At 61.3% G+C, this 19,946-nt stretch overlaps 1 protein-coding gene across 2 annotated transcripts in view; it reads right to left on the reverse strand.

The window, feature by feature from the left end:
- The window catches only part of ZPBP2 (zona pellucida binding protein 2), a 35,598-nt gene extending 18,134 nt beyond the window's left edge, over positions 1 to 17,464 (reverse strand). For both annotated transcript variants that reach the window (XM_075580139.1, XM_075580140.1), the window contains exons 1-2: positions 17,332 to 17,464; positions 15,989 to 16,150 (exon numbers count right to left, since the gene is read on the reverse strand). In XM_075580139.1, coding sequence (XP_075436254.1) covers positions 15,989 to 16,150; positions 17,332 to 17,410 — 241 coding nt within the window. In that variant the 5' untranslated portion in view covers positions 17,411 to 17,464. The remainder of the gene's footprint in view (positions 1 to 15,988; positions 16,151 to 17,331) is intronic.
- Positions 17,465 to 19,946: the final 2,482 nt, after the last annotated feature.

A 19,946-nucleotide genomic window follows, 5' to 3' on the forward strand; every position in this document is an offset into this window, starting at 1 on the left:
GCAGCTTGCTGCTAGTTACACGGGAGAGAAAGGGGTGTGTGTGTGAGCCCTGTGTGAGGGTGAGCAGCATGCTGCTAGTTACACGGGAGAGAAAGGGGTGTGTGTGAGCCCTGTGTCAGGGTGAGCAGCTTGCTGCTAGTTACACGGGAGAGAAAGGGGTGTGTGTTTGAGCCCTGTGTGAGGGTGAGCAGCTTGCTGCTAGTTACACGGGAGAGAAAGGGGTGTGTGTGTGAGCCCTGTGTCAGGGTGAGCAGCTTGCTGCTAGTTACACGGGAGAGAAAGGGGTGTGTGTGTGAGCCCTGTGTCAGGGTGAGCAGCTTGTTGCTAGTTACACGGGAGAGAAACGGGTGTGTGTGTGGGCCCTGTGTCAGGGTGAGCAGTTTGCTGCTAGTTACACGGGAGAGAAAGGGGTGTGTGTGTGAGCCCTGTGTCAGGGTGAGCAGCTTGCTGCTAGTTACACGGGAGAGAAAGGGGTGTGTGTGTGAGCCCTGTGTCAGGGTGAGCAGCTTGTTGCTAGTTACACGGGAGAGAAAGGGGTGTGTGTGTGGGCCCTGTGTCAGGGTGAGCAGTTTGCTGCTAGTTACACGGGAGAGAAAGGGGTGTGTGTGTGAGCCCTGTGTGAGGGTGAGCAGCATGCTGCTAGTTACACGGGAGAGAAAGGGGTGTGTGTGTGAGCCCTGTGTCAGGGTGAGCAGCTTGCTGCTAGTTACACGGGAGAGAAAGGGGTGTGTGTGTGAGCCCTGTGTCAGGGTGAGCAGCTTGCTGCTAGTTACACGGGAGAGAAAGGGGTGTGTGTGTGAGCCCTGTGTCAGGGTGAGCAGCTTGCTGCTAGTTACACGGGAGAGAAAGGGGTGTGTGTGTGAGCCCTGTGTCAGGGTGAGCAGCTTGCTGCTAGTTACACGGGAGAGAAAGGGGTGTGTGTGTGAGCCCTGTGTCAGGGTGAGCAGCATGCTGCTAGTTACACGGGAGAGAAAGGGGTGTGTGTGTGAGCCCTGTGTGAGGGAGAGCAGCTTGCTGCTAGTTACACGGGAGAGAAAGGGGTGTGTGTGTGTGAGCCCTGTGTGAGGGTGAGCAGCTTGCTGCTAGTTACACGGGAGAGAAAGGGGTGTGTGTGTGAGCCCTGTGTGAGGGTGAGCAGCTTGCTGCTAGTTACACGGGAGAGAAAGGGGTGTGTGTGTGAGCCCTGTGTCAGGGTGAGCAGCTTGCTGCTAGTTACACGGGAGAGAAAGGGGTGTGTGTGTGAGCCCTGTGTCAGGGTGAGCAGTTTGCTGCTAGTTACACGGGAGAGAAAGGGGTGTGTGTGTGAGCCCTGTGTCAGGGTGAGCAGCTTGTTGCTAGTTACACGGGAGAGAAAGGGGTGTGTGTGTGAGCCCTGTGTGAGGGTGAGCAGCTTGCTGCTAGTTACACGGGAGAGAAAGGGGTGTGTGTGTGAGCCCTGTGTCAGGGTGAGCAGTTTGCTGCTAGTTACACGGGAGAGAAAGGGGTGTGTGTGTGAGCCCTGTGTCAGGGTGAGCAGTTTGCTGCTAGTTACACGGGAGAGAAAGGGGTGTGTGTGTGAGCCCTGTGTCAGGGTGAGCAGCTTGCTGCTAGTTACACGGGAGAGAAAGGGGTGTGTGTGTGAGCCCTGTGTGAGGGTGAGCAGCTTGCTGCTAGTTACACGGGAGAGAAAGGGGTGTGTGTGTGAGCCCTGTGTCAGGGTGAGCAGCTTGCTGCTAGTTACACGGGAGAGAAAGGGGTGTGTGTGTGAGCCCTGTGTCAGGGTGAGCAGCTTGCTGCTAGTTACACGGGAGAGAAAGGGGTTTGTGTGTGAGCCCTGTGTCAGGGTGAGCAGCTTGCTGCTAGTTACACGGGAGAGAAAGGGGTGTGTGTGTGAGCCCTGTGTGAGGGTGAGCAGCTTGCTGCTAGTTACACGGGAGAGAAAGGGGTGTGTGTGTGTGAGCCCTGTGTCAGGGTGAGCAGCTTGTTGCTAGTTACACGGGAGAGAAAGGGGTGTGTGTGTGAGCCCTGTGTGAGGGTGAGCAGCTTGCTGCTAGTTACACGGGAGAGAAAGGGGTGTGTGTGTGAGCCCTGTGTCAGGGTGAGCAGCTTGCTGCTAGTTACACGGGAGAGAAAGGGGTGTGTGTGTGAGCCCTGTGTCAGGGTGAGCAGCTTGCTGCTAGTTACACGGGAGAGAAAGGGGTGTGTGTGTGAGCCCTGTGTCAGGGTGAGCAGCTTGCTGCTAGTTACACGGGAGAGAAAGGGGTGTGTGTGAGCCCTGTGTCAGGGTGAGCAGCTTGCTGCTAGTTACACGGGAGAGAAAGGGGTGTGTGTGTGAGCCCTGTGTGAGGGTGAGCAGCTTGCTGCTAGTTACACGGGAGAGAAAGGGGTGTGTGTGTGAGCCCTGTGTGAGGGTGAGCAGCTTGCTGCTAGTTACACGGGAGAGAAAGGGGTGTGTGTGTGAGCCCTGTGTCAGGGTGAGCAGCTTGCTGCTAGTTACACGGGAGAGAAAGGGGTGTGTGTGTGAGCCCTGTGTGAGGGCGAGCAGCTTGCTGCTAGTTACACGGGAGAGAAAGGGGTGTGTGTGAGCCCTGTGTGAGGGTGAGCAGCTTGCTGCTAGTTACACGGGAGAGAAAGGGGTGTGTGTGTGTGAGCCCTGTGTGAGGGAGAGCAGCTTGCTGCTAGTTACACGGGAGAGAAAGGGGTGTGTGTGTGAGCCCTGTGTGAGGGTGAGCAGCTTGCTGCAAGTTACACGGGAGAGAAAGGGGTGTGTGTGTGAGCCCTGTGTGAGGGAGAGCAGCTTGCTGCTAGTTACACGGGAGAGAAAGGGGTGTGTGTGTGAGCCCTGTGTGAGGGAGAGCAGCTTGCTGCTAGTTACACGGGAGAGAAAGGGGTGTGTGTGTGAGCCCTGTGTCAGGGTGAGCAGCTTGCTGCTAGTTACACGGGAGAGAAAGGGGTGTGTGTGTGAGCCCTGTGTGAGGGTGAGCAGCTTGCTGCTAGTTACACGGGAGAGAAAGGGGTGTGTGTGTGAGCCCTGTGTCAGGGTGAGCAGCTTGCTGCTAGTTACACGGGAGAGAAAGGGGTGTGTGTGTGGGCCCTGTGTGAGGGTGAGCAGCTTGCTGCTAGTTACACGGGAGAGAAAGGGGTGTGTGTGTGAGCCCTGTGTCAGGGTGAGCAGCTTGCTGCTAGTTACACGGGAGAGAAAGGGGTGTGTGTGTGAGCCCTGTGTGAGGGTGAGCAGCTTGCTGCTAGTTACACGGGAGAGAAAGGGGTGTGTGTGTGAGCCCTGTGTCAGGGTGAGCAGCTTGCTGCTAGTTACACGGGAGAGAAAGGGGTGTGTGTGTGTGAGCCCTGTGTGAGGGTGAGCAGCTTGCTGCTAGTTACACGGGAGAGAAAGGGGTGTGTGTGAGCCCTGTGTCAGGGTGAGCAGCTTGCTGCTAGTTACACGGGAGAGAAAGGGGTGTGTGTGTGAGCCCTGTGTGAGGGTGAGCAGCTTGCTGCTAGTTACACGGGAGAGAAAGGGGTGTGTGTGTGAGCCCTGTGTGAGGGAGAGCAGCTTGCTGCTAGTTACACGGGAGAGAAAGGGGTGTGTGTGAGCCCTGTGTGAGGGTGAGCAGCTTGCTGCTAGTTACACGGGAGAGAAAGGGGTGTGTGTGTGAGCCCTGTGTCAGGGTGAGCAGCTTGCTGCTAGTTACACGGGAGAGAAAGGGGTGTGTGTGTGAGCCCTGTGTCAGGGTGAGCAGCTTGCTGCTAGTTACACGGGAGAGAAAGGGGTGTGTGTGTGAGCCCTGTGTCAGGGTGAGCAGCTTGCTGCTAGTTACACGGGAGAGAAAGGGGTGTGTGTGTGAGCCCTGTGTCAGGGTGAGCAGCTTGCTGCTAGTTACACGGGAGAGAAAGGGGTGTGTGTGTGAGCCCTGTGTGAGGGAGAGCAGCTTGCTGCTAGTTACACGGGAGAGAAAGGGGTGTGTGTGAGCCCTGTGTGAGGGTGAGCAGCTTGCTGCTAGTTACACGGGAGAGAAAGGGGTGTGTGTGTGAGCCCTGTGTGAGGGTGAGCAGCTTGCTGCTAGTTACACGGGAGAGAAAGGGGTGTGTGTGTGAGCCCTGTGTCAGGGTGAGCAGCTTGCTGCTAGTTACACGGGAGAGAAAGGGGTGTGTGTGTGAGCCCTGTGTCAGGGTGAGCAGCTTGCTGCTAGTTACACGGGAGAGAAAGGGGTGTGTGTGTGAGCCCTGTGTGAGGGTGAGCAGCTTGCTGCTAGTTACACGGGAGAGAAAGGGGTGTGTGTGTGAGCCCTGTGTGAGGGAGAGCAGCTTGCTGCTAGTTACACGGGAGAGAAAGGGGTGTGTGTGTGAGCCCTGTGTCAGGGCGAGCAGCTTGCTGCTAGTTACACGGGAGAGAAAGGGGTGTGTGTGTGAGCCCTGTGTCAGGGTGAGCAGCTTGCTGCTAGTTACACGGGAGAGAAAGGGGTGTGTGTGTGAGCCCTGTGTCAGGGTGAGCAGCTTGCTGCTAGTTACACGGGAGAGAAAGGGGTGTGTGTGTGAGCCCTGTGTCAGGGTGAGCAGCTTGCTGCTAGTTACACGGGAGAGAAAGGTGTGTGTGTGTGAGCCCTGTGTCAGGGTGAGCAGCTTGCTGCTAGTTACACGGGAGAGAAAGGGGTGTGTGTGTGGGCCCTGTGTGAGGGAGAGCAGCTTGCTGCTAGTTACACGGGAGAGAAAGGGGTGTGTGTGTGTGAGCCCTGTGTCAGGGTGAGCAGCTTGCTGCTAGTTACACGGGAGAGAAAGGGGTGTGTGTGAGCCCTGTGTGAGGGTGAGCAGCTTGCTGCTAGTTACACGGGAGAGAAAGGGGTGTGTGTGTGAGCCCTGTGTGAGGGTGAGCAGCTTGCTGCTAGTTACACGTGAGAGAAAGGGGTGTGTGTGTGAGCCCTGTGTCAGGGTGAGCAGCTTGCTGCTAGTTACACGGGAGAGAAAGGGGTGTGTGTGTGAGCCCTGTGTCAGGGTGAGCAGCTTGCTGCTAGTTACACGGGAGAGAAAGGGGTGTGTGTGTGAGCCCTGTGTGAGGGTGAGCAGCTTGCTGCTAGTTACACGGGAGAGAAAGGGGTGTGTGTGTGAGCCCTGTGTCAGGGTGAGCAGCTTGCTGCTAGTTACACGGGAGAGAAAGGGGTTTGTGTTTGAGCCCTGTGTGAGGGTGAGCAGCATGCTGCTAGTTACACGGGAGAGAAAGGGGTGTGTGTGTGAGCCCTGTGTGAGGGTGAGCAGCTTGCTGCTAGTTACACGGGAGAGAAAGGGGTTTGTGTTTGAGCCCTGTGTGAGGGTGAGCAGCTTGCTGCTAGTTACACGGGAGAGAAAGGGGTGTGTGTGTGAGCCCTGTGTGAGGGTGAGCAGCATGCTGCTAGTTACACGGGAGAGAAAGGGGTGTGTGTGTGGGCCCTGTGTGAGGGTGAGCAGCTTGCTGCTAGTTACACGGGAGAGAAAGGGGTGTGTGTGTGAGCCCTGTGTGAGGGTGAGCAGCTTGCTGCTAGTTACACGGGAGAGAAAGGGGTGTGTGTGTGAGCCCTGTGTCAGGGTGAGCAGCTTGCTGCTAGTTACACGGGAGAGAAAGGGGTGTGTGTGTGAGCCCTGTGTGAGGGTGAGCAGCTTGCTGCTAGTTACACGGGAGAGAAAGGGGTGTGTGTGTGAGCCCTGTGTGAGGGTGAGCAGCATGCTGCTAGTTACACGGGAGAGAAAGGGGTGTGTGTGTGAGCCCTGTGTCAGGGTGAGCAGCTTGCTGCTAGTTACACGTGAGAGAAAGGGGTGTGTGTGTGTGAGCCCTGTGTCAGGGTGAGCAGCTTGCTGCTAGTTACACGGGAGAGAAAGGGGTGTGTGTGTGAGCCCTGTGTGAGGGTGAGCAGCATGCTGCTAGTTACACGGGAGAGAAAGGGGTGTGTGTGTGAGCCCTGTGTGAGGGTGAGCAGCATGCTGCTAGTTACACGGGAGAGAAAGGGGTGTGTGTGTGAGCCCTGTGTGAGGGTGAGCAGCTTGCTGCTAGTTACACGTGAGAGAAAGGGGTGTGTGTGTGTGAGCCCTGTGTCAGGGTGAGCAGCTTGCTGCTAGTTACACGTGAGAGAAAGGGGTGTGTGTGTGAGCCCTGTGTCAGGGTGAGCAGCTTGCTGCTAGTTACATGGGAGAGAAAGGGGTGTGTGTGTGAGCCCTGTGTGAGGGTGAGCAGCTTGCTGCTAGTTACATGGGAGAGAAAGGGGTGTGTGTGTGAGCCCTGTGTCAGGGTGAGCAGCTTGCTGCTAGTTACACGGGAGAGAAAGGGGTGTGTGTGTGAGCCCTGTGTGAGGGTGAGCAGCATGCTGCTAGTTACACGGGAGAGAAAGGGGTGTGTGTGTGAGCCCTGTGTGAGGGTGAGCAGCATGCTGCTAGTTACACGGGAGAGAAAGGGGTGTGTGTGTGAGCCCTGTGTGAGGGTGAGCAGCATGCTGCTAGTTACACGGGAGAGAAAGGGGTGTGTGTGTGAGCCCTGTGTGAGGGTGAGCAGCTTGCTGCTAGTTACACGGGAGAGAAAGGGGTGTGTGTGTGAGCCCTGTGTCAGGGTGAGCAGCTTGCTGCTAGTTACACGGGAGAGAAAGGGGTGTGTGTGAGCCTGTGTGAGGGTGAGCAGCTTGCTGCTAGTTACACGGGAGAGAAAGGGGTGTGTGTGTGAGCCCTGTGTCAGGGTGAGCAGCTTGCTGCTAGTTACACGGGAGAGAAAGGGGTGTGTGTGTGAGCCCTGTGTCAGGGTGAGCAGCTTGCTGCTAGTTACACGGGAGAGAAAGGGGTGTGTGTGTGTGAGCCCTGTGTCAGGGTGAGCAGCTTGCTGCTAGTTACACGGGAGAGAAAGGGGTGTGTGTGTGAGCCCTGTGTGAGGGGCAGCAGCTTGCTGCTAGTTACACGGGAGAGAAAGGGGTGTGTGTGTGAGCCCTGTGTGAGGGTGAGCAGCTTGCTGCTAGTTACACGGGAGAGAAAGGGGTGTGTGTGTGAGCCCTGTGTGAGGGTGAGCAGCTTGCTGCTAGTTACACGGGAGAGAAAGGGGTGTGTGTGTGAGCCCTGTGTGAGGGGCAGCAGCTTGCTGCTAGTTACACGGGAGAGAAAGGGGTGTGTGTGTGAGCCCTGTGTGAGGGGCAGCAGCTTGCTGCTAGTTACACGGGAGAGAAAGGGGTGTGTGTGTGAGCCCTGTGTGAGGGTGAGCAGCTTGCTGCTAGTTACACGGGAGAGAAAGGGGTGTGTGTGTGTGAGCCCTGTGTCAGGGTGAGCAGCTTGCTGCTAGTTACACGGGAGAGAAAGGGGTGTGTGAGCCCTGTGTGAGGGTGAGCAGCTTGCTGCTAGTTACACGGGAGAGAATAAGAGCAGCACAATGTTTACGTCGGCCTGTAACCTGGGCTAGCAACGCCTGCTGCTGCAGCTGCTGTCCTCTGCATCTTGTATGTTGTCCACATGCAATCCGGTGCAGGGCGTGAAATGATCTCTTATGCAAATAACCTGCAGGGCGGCGGCAGCAGGCTGGGTTACTTTGTCTCACGTTAACTCAAGCTAATAATACGATTTACTGCGTGACCAGCTTCCCCGGTACACTGCACGGCCCAGCTCAGCCAGTCACGGGGCAGGCACAAAAATAACATAGGAGTAGAAGGGACACACGTGGATTATAACGTCATTTTGAGAACACTGCAAGCATTTGTAACTCCTTCTACTATATATCTATACGGCCTTTCTACTCCTATGTTATATGTAGGGTGGCCACCTCCAGTCCTTAAGAGCCACCAACAGGCCGGGTTTTCAAGATCTCTGCTTCAGCATAGGTGGCTCAATCAGTGGTTCAGTCTTCAACGGCATCACCCGTGCTGAAGCTGGGACTGATGTGATGAAGCAGGCTGGAGTTGGCCTCCCCTGATCTATATTATATTAGCCTAGCTTACAAGTGAATTGTGGTGTGAAACGCGGCACTCAGCTGCCGGAGTGACTGCGATGAACGTGGCGTGCGCATGCGTTGCATCTAACCCCCGGCCCACCAGCTGAGGAGTCCTGCTCTAAATTACTTCAACTAAAGGATTAGCGCTGCGGGGGTCCCATTCACAAGCACGGACCCCTAAAGCAGGCACGGCCCCGGGGGCTGCGGGGGTCCCATTCACAAGCACGGACCCCTCAAGCAGGCACGGCCCCGGGGGCTGCGGGGTCCCATTCACAAGCACGGACCCCTAAAGCAGACACGGCCCCGGCGCTGCGGGGGTCCCATTCACAAGCACGGACCCCTCAAGCAGACACGGCCCCGGGCGCTGCGGGGGTCCCATTCACAAGCACGGACCCCTCAAGCAGGCACGGCCCGGGGGCTGCGGGGGTCCCATTCACAAGCACGGACCCCTCAAGCAGGCCCGGCCCCGGGCGCTGCGGGGGTCCCATTCACAAGCACGGACCCCTAAAGCAGGCACGGTCCCGGGCGCTGCGGGGGTCCCATTCACTAGCACGGACCCCTCAAGCAGACACGGCCCCGGGCGCTGCGGGGGTCCCATTCACAAGCACGGACCCCTCAAGCAGACACGGTCCCGGGGGCTGCGGGGGTCCCATTCACAAGCACGGACCCCTAAAGCAGACACGGCCCCGGGGGCTGCGGGGGTCCCATTCACAAGCACGGACCCCTCAAGCAGACACGGTCCCGGGGGCTGCGGGGGTCCCATTCACAAGCACGGACCCCTCAAGCAGGCACGGCCCCGGGCGCTGCGGGGGTCCCATTCACAAGCACGGACCCCTCAAGCAGGCACGGCCCCGGGGGCTGCGGGGGTCCCATTCACAAGCACGGACCCCTCAAGCAGGCACGGCCCCGGGCGCTGCGGGGGTCCCATTCACAAGCACGGACCCCTAAAGCAGGCACGGCCCCGGGCGCTGCGGGGGTCCCATTCACAAGCACGGACCCCTCAAGCAGGCCCGGCCCCGGGGGCTGCGGGGGTCCCATTCACAAGCACGGACCCCTAAAGCAGACACGGCCCCGGGGGCTGCGGGGGTCCCATTCACAAGCACGGACCCCTCAAGCAGGCACGGCCCCGGGGGCTGCGGGGGTCCCATTCACAAGCACGGACCCCTCAAGCAGGCCCGGCCCCGGGCGCTGCGGGGGTCCCATTCACAAGCACGGACCCCTCAAGCAGGCCCGGCCCCGGGGGCTGCGGGGGTCCCATTCACAAGCACGGACCCCTAAAGCAGACACGGCCCCGGGGGCTGCGGGGGTCCCATTCACAAGCACGGACCCCTAAAGCAGACACGGCCCCGGGGGCTGCGGGGGTCCCATTCACAAGCACGGACCCCTAAAGCAGGCCCGGTCCCGGGGGCTGCGGGGGTCCCATTCACAAGCACAGACCCCTAAAGCAGACACGGCCCCGGGCGCTGCGGGGGTCCCATTCACAAGCACGGACCCCTAAAGCAGGCCCGGTCCCGGGGGCTGCGGGGGTCCCATTCACAAGCACGGACCCCTCAAGCAGACACGGCCCCGGGGGCTGCGGGGGTCCCATTCACAAGCACGGACCCCTCAAGCAGGCACGGCCCCGGGCGCTGCGGGGGTCCCATTCACAAGCACGGACCCCTAAAGCAGACACGGCCCCGGGCGCTGCGGGGGTCCCATTCACAAGCACGGACCCCTAAAGCAGACACGGCCCCGGGCGCTGCGGGGGTCCCATTCACAAGCACGGACCCCTAAAGCAGACACGGTCCCGGGCGCTGCGGGGGTCCCATTCACAAGCACGGACCCCTAAAGCAGACACGGCCCCGGGTGCTGCGGGGGTCCCATTCACAAGCACGGACCCCTAAAGCAGACACGGCCCCGGGCGCTGCGGGGGTCCCATTCACAAGCACGGACCCCTAAAGCAGACACGGCCCCGGGCGCTGCGGGGGTCCCATTCACAAGCACGGACCCCTAAAGCAGACACGGTCCCGGGCGCTGCGGGGGTCCCATTCACAAGCACGGACCCCTCAAGCAGGCACGGCCCCGGGGGCTGCGGGGGTCCCATTCACAAGCACGGACCCCTCAAGCAGACACGGCCCCGGGCGCTGCGGGGGTCCCATTCACAAGCACGGACCCCTCAAGCAGGCACGGCCCCGGGGGCTGCGGGGGTCCCATTCACAAGCACGGACCCCTCAAGCAGGCACGGCCCCGGGCGCTGCGGGGGTCCCATTCACAAGCACGGACCCCTCAAGCAGGCACGGCCCCGGGCGCTGCGGGGGTCCCATTCACAAGCACGGACCCCTCAAGCAGACACGGCCCCGGGGGCTGCGGGGGTCCCATTCACAAGCACGGACCCCTAAAGCAGGCCCGGTCCCGGGCGCTGCGGGGGTCCCATTCACAAGCACGGACCCCTCAAGCAGGCACGGCCCCGGGCGCTGCGGGGGTCCCATTCACAAGCACGGACCCCTCAAGCAGGCCCGGCCCCGGGCGCTGCGGGGGTCCCATTCACAAGCACGGACCCCTAAAGCAGACACGGCCCCGGGTGCTGCGGGGGTCCCATTCACAAGCACGGACCCCTAAAGCAGACACGGCCCCGGGCGCTGCGGGGGTCCCATTCACAAGCACGGACCCCTAAAGCAGACACGGCCCCGGGCGCTGCGGGGGTCCCATTCACAAGCACGGACCCCTAAAGCAGACACGGTCCCGGGCGCTGCGGGGGTCCCATTCACAAGCACGGACCCCTAAAGCAGACACGGCCCCGGGGGCTGCGGGGGTCCCATTCACAAGCACGGACCCCTCAAGCAGGCACGGCCCCGGGGGCTGCGGGGGTCCCATTCACAAGCACGGACCCCTCAAGCAGGCACGGCCCCGGGCGCTGCGGGGGTCCCATTCACAAGCACGGACCCCTCAAGCAGGCACGGCCCCGGGCGCTGCGGGGGTCCCATTCACAAGCACGGACCCCTCAAGCAGACCCGGTCCCGGGCGCTGCGGGGGTCCCATTCACAAGCACGGACCCCTAAAGCAGACACGGCCCCGGGTGCTGCGGGGGTCCCATTCACAAGCACGGACCCCTCAAGCAGGCACGGTCCCGGGCGCTGCGGGGGTCCCATTCACAAGCACGGACCCCTAAAGCAGACACGGCCCCGGGGGCTGCGGGGGTCCCATTCACAAGCACGGACCCCTAAAGCAGACACGGTCCCGGGCGCTGCGGGGGTCCCATTCACAAGCACGGACCCCTAAAGCAGACACGGCCCCGGGGGCTGCGGGGGTCCCATTCACAAGCACGGACCCCTCAAGCAGGCACGGCCCCGGGCGCTGCGGGGGTCCCATTCACAAGCACGGACCCCTCAAGCAGGCCCGGCCCCGGGGGCTGCGGGGGTCCCATTCACAAGCACGGACCCCTCAAGTAGACACGGCCCCGGGCGCTGCGGGGGTCCCATTCACAAGCACGGACCCCTCAAGCAGGCCCGGCCCCAGGCGCTGCGGGGGTCCCATTCACAAGCACGGACCCCTAAAGCAGACCCGGTCCCGGGCGCTGCGGGGGTCCCATTCACAAGCACGGACCCCTCAAGCAGACACGGCCCCGGGGGCTGCGGGGGTCCCATTCACAAGCACGGACCCCTCAAGCAGACACGGCCCCGGGCGCTGCGGGGGTCCCATTCACAAGCACGGACCCCTCAAGCAGACACGGCCCCGGGGGCTGCGGGGGTCCCATTCACAAGCACGGACCCCTCAAGCAGGCACGGCCCCGGGGGCTGCGGGGGTCCCATTCACAAGCACGGACCCCTCAAGCAGACCCGGTCCCGGGCGCTGCGGGGGTCCCATTCACAAGCACGGACCCCTCAAGCAGGCACGGCCCCGGGCGCTGCGGGGGTCCCATTCACAAGCACGGACCCCTCAAGCAGGCACGGCCCCGGGGGCTGCGGGGGTCCCATTCACAAGCACGGACCCCTAAAGCAGACACGGCCCCGGGCGCTGCGGGGGTCCCATTCACAAGCACGGACCCCTCAAGCAGACACGGCCCCGGGGGCTGCGGGGGTCCCATTCACAAGCACGGACCCCTAAAGCAGACACGGCCCCGGGGGCTGCGGGGGTCCCATTCACAAGCACGGACCCCTCAAGCAGACACGGCCCCGGGGGCTGCGGGGGTCCCATTCACAAGCACGGACCCCTCAAGCAGGCACGGCCCCGGGCGCTGCGGGGGTCCCATTCACAAGCACGGACCCCTCAAGCAGGCACGGCCCCGGGGGCTGCGGGGGTCCCATTCACAAGCACGGACCCCTAAAGCAGACACGGCCCCGGGGGCTGCGGGGGTCCCATTCACAAGCACGGACCCCTCAAGCAGGCACGGCCCCGGGCGCTGCGGGGGTCCCATTCACAAGCACGGACCCCTCAAGCAGGCACGGCCCCGGGGGCTGCGGGGGTCCCATTCACAAGCACGGACCCCTAAAGCAGACACGGCCCCGGGGGCTGCGGGGGTCCCATTCACAAGCACGGACCCCTCAAGCAGGCACGGCCCCGGGCGCTGCGGGGGTCCCATTCACAAGCACGGACCCCTCAAGCAGGCACGGCCCCGGGCGCTGCGGGGGTCCCATTCACAAGCACGGACCCCTAAAGCAGACACGGCCCCGGGGGCTGCGGGGGTCCCATTCACAAGCACGGACCCCTCAAGCAGGCACGGCCCCGGGCGCTGCGGGGGTCCCATTCACAAGCACGGACCCCTCAAGCAGGCACGGCCCCGGGGGCTGCGGGGGTCCCATTCACAAGCACGGACCCCTCAAGCAGGCCCGGCCCCGGGGGCTGCGGGGGTCCCATTCACAAGCACGGACCCCTCAAGCAGACACGGCCCCGGGGGCTGCGGGGGTCCCATTCACAAGCACGGACCCCTCAAGCAGGCCCGGCCCCGGGGGCTGCGGGGGTCCCATTCACAAGCACGGACCCCTCAAGCAGGCACGGTCCCGGGCGCTGCGGGGGTCCCATTCACAAGCACGGACCCCTAGAGCAGGCACGGCCCCGGGGGCTGCGGGGGTCCCATTCACAAGCACGGACCCCTCAAGCAGGCCCGGTCCCGGGCGCTGCGGGGGTCCCATTCACAAGCACGGACCCCTCAAGCAGGCACGGCCCCGGGGGCTGCGGGGGTCCCATTCACAAGCACGGACCCCTAAAGCAGGCACGGCCCCGGGCGCTGCGGGGGTCCCATTCACAAGCACGGACCCCTAAAGCAGACACGGCCCCGGGGGCTGCGGGGGTCCCATTCACAAGCACGGACCCCTCAAGCAGGCCCGGCCCCGGGGGCTGCGGGGGTCCCATTCACAAGCACGGACCCCTAAAGCAGACACGGCCCCGGGGGCTGCGGGGTCCCATTCACAAGCACGGACCCCTCAAGCAGGCACGGCCCCGGGCGCTGCGGGGGTCCCATTCACAAGCACGGACCCCTCAAGCAGGCACGGCCCCGGGGGCTGCGGGGGTCCCATTCACAAGCACGGACCCCTCAAGCAGGCCCGGCCCCGGGGGCTGCGGGGGTCCCATTCACAAGCACGGACCCCTCAAGCAGACACGGCCCCGGGGGCTGCGGGGGTCCCATTCACAAGCACGGACCCCTCAAGCAGGCCCGGCCCCGGGGGCTGCGGGGGTCCCATTCACAAGCACGGACCCCTCAAGCAGGCACGGTCCCGGGCGCTGCGGGGGTCCCATTCACAAGCACGGACCCCTAGAGCAGGCACGGCCCCGGGGGCTGCGGGGGTCCCATTCACAAGCACGGACCCCTCAAGCAGGCCCGGTCCCGGGCGCTGCGGGGGTCCCATTCACAAGCACGGACCCCTCAAGCAGGCACGGCCCCGGGGGCTGCGGGGGTCCCATTCACAAGCACGGACCCCTAAAGCAGGCACGGCCCCGGGCGCTGCGGGGGTCCCATTCACAAGCACGGACCCCTAAAGCAGACACGGCCCCGGGGGCTGCGGGGGTCCCATTCACAAGCACGGACCCCTCAAGCAGGCCCGGCCCCGGGGGCTGCGGGGGTCCCATTCACAAGCACGGACCCCTAAAGCAGGCACGGCCCCGGGGGCTGCGGGGGTCCCATTCACAAGCACGGACCCCTCAAGCAGGCCCGGTCCCGGGCGCTGCGGGGGTCCCATTCACAAGCACGGACCCCTCAAGCAGGCACGGCCCCGGGGGCTGCGGGGGTCCCATTCACAAGCACGGACCCCTAAAGCAGGCACGGCCCCGGGGGCTGCGGGGGTCACATTCACAAGCACGGACCCCTCAAGCAGGCACGGCCCCGGGCGCTGCGGGGGTCCCATTCACAAGCACGGACCCCTCAAGCAGACACGGCCCCGGGGGCTGCGGGGGTCCCATTCACAAGCACGGACCCCTAAAGCAGACACGGCCCCGGGGGCTGCGGGGGTCCCATTCACAAGCACGGACCCCTAAAGCAGACACGGCCCCGGGGGCTGCGGGGTCCCATTCACAAGCACGGACCCCTCAAGCAGGCCCGGCCCCGGGGGCTGCGGGGGTCCCATTCACAAGCACGGACCCCTAAAGCAGACACGGCCCCGGGCGCTGCGGGGGTCCCATTCACAAGCACGGACCCCTAAAGCAGACACGGTCCCGGGCGCTGCGGGGGTCCCATTCACAAGCACGGACCCCTCAAGCAGGCACGGCCCCGGGGGCTGCGGGGGTCCCATTCACAAGCACGGACCCCTCAAGCAGGCACGGCCCCGGGCGCTGCGGGGGTCCCATTCACAAGCACGGACCCCTCAAGCAGACACGGCCCCGGGGGCTGCGGGGGTCCCATTCACAAGCACGGACCCCTAAAGCAGACACGGCCCCGGGGGCCCCATTCACAAGCACGGACCCCTCAAGCAGGCACGGCCCCGGGCGCTGCGGGGGTCCCATTCACAAGCACGGACCCCTCAAGCAGGCACGGCCCCGGGCGCTGCGGGGGTCCCATTCACAAGCACGGACCCCTCAAGCAGGCACGGCCCCGGGGGCTGCGGGGGTCCCATTCACAAGCACGGACCCCTCAAGCAGGCACGACCCCGGGGGCTGCGGGGGTCCCATTCACAAGCACGGACCCCTAAAGCAGGCACGGCCCCGGGGGCTGCGGGGGTCCCATTCACAAGCAGAAGCCCCTAAAGCAGGCACGGCCCCGGGGGCTGCGGGGGTCCCATTCACAAGCACGGACCCCTCAAGCAGGCCCGGCCCCGGGGGCTGCGGGGGTCCCATTCACAAGCACGGACCCCTAAAGCAGACACGGTCCCGGACGCTGCAGCCGGTTGCATGTTGGTCCGTGGTGCCGGGGACACGGTGCCTTCCTACGTCTGTACCCCCCAAACACCACAGTTTGCTCTCACAGGAACGGGCGCGTTCTGGGAAGGGGTCCCGGGCTGGAGAAGGGGGAGCGTGGCTGCCGAATCGCCAGCTTTTATTTGGGCCGGACATCACTGGGAGGAAGCAAGTGACCGTCGCTGCCCGGCCATTAGCATGTGCTGCTATTTCCCGCCCTGCTGAAGCAGTGACGGTGTGCGGGCTGTGCCCGTGTTTTCTGGGAAACTGAGCCGAGTGGCAACAATTTGCATTCAGCCACAGAGATCCGCCACCCCACGAGACACTGCAACGGGGAGGGACTGTGGGAGGGCGGTCAGGAGTACCACAAGCGCTGCGTTTTTATTTAAAGACACAAAGGAGCCATTGTTACAGTGTAAGGCCGGGGCTCCCAACTCCAGTGTGCAGGGGCCACCAACAGGGCAGGTTTTCCGGATATCCCTGCTTCAGCACAGGTGGCTCAATCGAAGACTGCCCCTGAGTGAGCCACCAAAGGGATATCCTTAAACCCTGCCCTGTTTGGGGGGCTTGAGGACTGGAGTTGGGAAGACCCCGGTGTAAGGGAAAGTGGGTAACGTGAGGGGAACCCTGGCCAATTAGTTGCAGACACATACTGTACAAAGCGCGCCGCTCACACTGCCGCTATATGACATCATTCCTCTTTATTGTTCCTATTCTTGTCTTGCCGACATCCGAAGAGGTTATGCCCCCAAATAAATGCAGGGTTCGAGCCTGCGCCCTTACCCAGCACCAGGAACGCATAGCTCTTAAACTTCTCCTTTTCCTCCCTGATGTTGTTCTTGATGCTGCTGAAAGATAGGGTGCAGCTGTAGGGCCCCGACATGGATTTCTCAAAAGATTTCAGCGCCAGCTTTCCTGTTTCGGTTATGTTCGCGTTGCTGTGACCTGAGACAAAAACAGGAAATGACTGTAGGCGACAGCTGGAATATACCGACGCCTGGTACGTACAGGAGCCCATGCAGAGGCTGCCAGGACAGTCATCCAGTGTGCAGTATGTCACCGTTAGTGAGCCGTGAAAGGTCACCCGTGGCTGGTGGAAGGAAGCGCTCAGTGGCGTTCGCTGACACCGCTGTGCTATGGCAAGCGAGAGGAATCCCAGAGGTTATGCTGCTTTGTACGTGATGGGGTCTTTGCACCTCAAAAGGAGTTAGCCACACACACCACCCACCCTGTCTGTGGGACTATTTGTAAGGGTGATATCACTAGCATATACTTATATTATGCCGATTTTATCGCCCATCAGCATGGTTTGCTGTAAGATTGTTAGCAGCTCCTGTCTTGTTACACTAAGCAAGGGCTGTAAAAGAGCTGGTGAAAGATATTGGAGTTGTCCTTATAACTTTAAGAGGACCTGTATCTTCAAACATGCCTGAGGTGTTAATCTGTGACCAAACCCGCCCTCAGCATGGCAAAGAGTTACTCTGACAAGATGGCGGGGTACGATTCTTAGCTTACAGAAAGTATACAGCTTCAGGGGTGCTTGAGAATTTTTTTTGTGGGTGGGGCACGGCAGAGTTAGGGTTGGAGTGCGCCCCATGTCACTCCCTGCGCGTTACCTTTGGGGAGACTGAGTTTACTTTACCCCCTTTGTGTGGTTCGTTGCTGGAGTAAAAACGTTCTTGCACCAGCACTTCTGCATGTGCTTCTTCCTACATGTACTCAACAATAGCGGTGTGATTCACCGTGTCCCTGTTCAACGGAGGAGTGTGCAACATTAGCAGTGCTGGTGTGTGACTGTGTACTCACTTTATCACACCCTGCCAGTACGCGCTGTGAACACTAACTTTCTGTACTCTCTGTATATAGCGGTCGGGAACGTGCGAGTGTTAGGCAGCCCCTGATCTGACTTTCACTGGAATTGCACCAAACAGTATTAGCTATTTGTTTGTCACTTATGTCACCAGTTTAAGTTTGCGCCTTGTTTCCTTTACATTACATGGAGTAGGTGGAGCAGGAGAGGCCTAATGACTGAGCTACCTGTGCTGAAGCAGGGATATCCTGCCCTGTGGTGGCCCTTGAGGACTGGAGTTGGCCACCCCTGAGATAGAGAAAAGGATGGTACCTACCTTTTAAGTTTCTGCCATCAGGACCCAGCCATATGTAATACGGGTCTATGGTCTCCTTCAGAGCGATGTCCACGTCCATGCATGCCAGGACCGGGCTGTCCCTGAACACTTTCACATACACCGCCACTGGGAGGCAACAGAAAGGCCGTTATTACATTACGTCACCGTTACTACACCCGCACAGCGCCACTGGGAGGCAACAGAAAGACCGTTATTACATCACGTCACCGTTACTACACCCGCACAGCGCCACTGGGAGGCAACAGAAAGACCGTTATTACATCACGTCACCGTTACTACACCTGCACAGCGCCCTGCGCTCGCCACAGGAGGGCCGTTATTACATTACGTCACCGTTACTACACCTGCACAGCGCCCTGCTCTCACCACAGGAGGGCCGTTATTACATTACGTCACCGTTACTACACCTGCACAGCGCCCGGCTCTCACCACAGGAGGGCCGTTATTACATCACGTCACCGTTACTACACCCGCACAGCGCCCGGCTCTCACCACAGGAGGGCCGTTATTACATTACGTCACCGTTACTACACCCGCACAGCGCCCTGCTCTCACCACAGGAGGGCCGTTATTACATTACGTCACCGTTACTACACCCGCACAGCGCCCGGCTCTCACCACAGGAGGGCCGTTATTACATCACGTCACCGTTACTACACCTGCACAGCGCCCGGCTCTCGCCACAGGAGGGCCGTTATTACATTACGTCACCGTTACTACACCTGCACAGCGCCCGGCTCTCACCACAGGAGGGCCGTTATTACATTATGTCACCGTTACTACACCCGCACAGCGCCCGGCTCTCACCACAGGAGGGCCGTTATTACATCACGTCACCGTTACTACACCCGCACAGCGCCCGGCTCTCACCACAGGAGGGCCGTTATTACATCACGTCACCGTTACTACACCTGCACAGCGCCCGGCTCTCACCACAGGAGAACCGTTATTACATTACGTCACCGTTACTACACCTGCACAGCGCCCTGCTCTCACCACAGGAGGGCCGTTATTACATTACGTCACCGTTACTACACCTGCACAGCGCCCGGCTCTCACCACAGGAGGGCCGTTATTACATCACGTCACCGTTACTACACCTGCACAGCGCCCTGCTCTCACCACAGGAGGGCCGTTATTACATCACGTCACCGTTACTACACCTGCACAGCGCCCTGCTCTCACCACAGGAGGGCCGTTATTACATTACGTCACCGTTACTACACCCGCACAGCGCCCGGCTCTCACCACAGGAGGGCCGTTATTACATTACGTCACCGTTACTACACCTGCACAGCGCCCGGCTCTCACCACAGGAGGGCCGTTATTACATTATATCACCGTTACTACACCTGCACAGCGCCCGGCTCTCACCACAGGAGGGCCGTTATTACATTATGTCACCGTTACTACACCCGCACAGCGCCCGGCTCTCACCACAGGAGGGCCGTTATTACATCACGTCACCGTTACTACACCTGCACAGCGCCCGGCGCTCGCCACAGGAGGGCCGTTATTACATCACGTCACCGTTACTACACCTGCACAGCGCCCGGCTCTCACCACAGGAGGGCCGTTATTACATCACGTCACCGTTACTACACCTGCACAGCGCCCGGCTCTCACCACAGGAGGGCCGTTATTACATCACGTCACCGTTACTACACCTGCACAGTGCCCTGCTCTCACCACAGGAGGGCCGTTATTACATTACGTCACCGTTACTACACCTGCACAGCGCCCTGCTCTCACCACAGGAGGGCCGTTATTACATTACGTCACCGTTACTACACCTGCACAGCGCCCGGCTCTCACCACAGGAGGGCCGTTATTACATTACGTCACCGTTACTACACCTGCACAGCGCCCGGCTCTCACCACAGGAGGGCCGTTATTACATCACGTCACCGTTACTACACCCGCACAGCGCCCTGCGCTCACCACAGGAGAACCGTTATTACATCACGTCACCGTTACTACACCTGCACAGCGCCCTGCTCTCACCACAGGAGGGCCGTTATTACATTACGTCACCGTTACTACACCTGCACAGCGCCCGGCTCTCACCACAGGAGGGCCGTTATTACATCACGTCACCGTTACTACACCCGCACAGCGCCCTGCTCTCACCACAGGAGGGCCGTTATTACATTACGTCACCGTTACTACACCTGCACAGCGCCCTGCTCTCACCACAGGAGGGCCGTTATTACATTACGTCACCGTTACTACACCCGCACAGCGCCCGGCTCTCACCACAGGAGGGCCGTTATTACATTACGTCACCGTTACTACACCTGCACAGCGCCCTGCTCTCACCACAGGAGGGCCGTTATTACATTATGTCACCGTTACTACACCTGCACAGCGCCCGGCTCTCACCACAGGAGGGCCGTTATTACATCACGTCACCGTTACTACACCTGCACAGCGCCCGGCTCTCACCACAGGAGGGCCGTTATTACATTATGTCACCGTTACACCTGCACAGCGCCCGGCTCTCACCACAGGAGGGCCGTTATTACATTACGTCACCGTTACTACACCTGCACAGCGCCCGGCTCTCACCACAGGAGAACCGTTATTACATTACG

Source organism: Ascaphus truei, chromosome 23 (genome assembly GCF_040206685.1).
Source record: "Ascaphus truei isolate aAscTru1 chromosome 23, aAscTru1.hap1, whole genome shotgun sequence".
Lineage (NCBI taxonomy): Eukaryota > Metazoa > Chordata > Amphibia > Anura > Ascaphidae > Ascaphus > Ascaphus truei.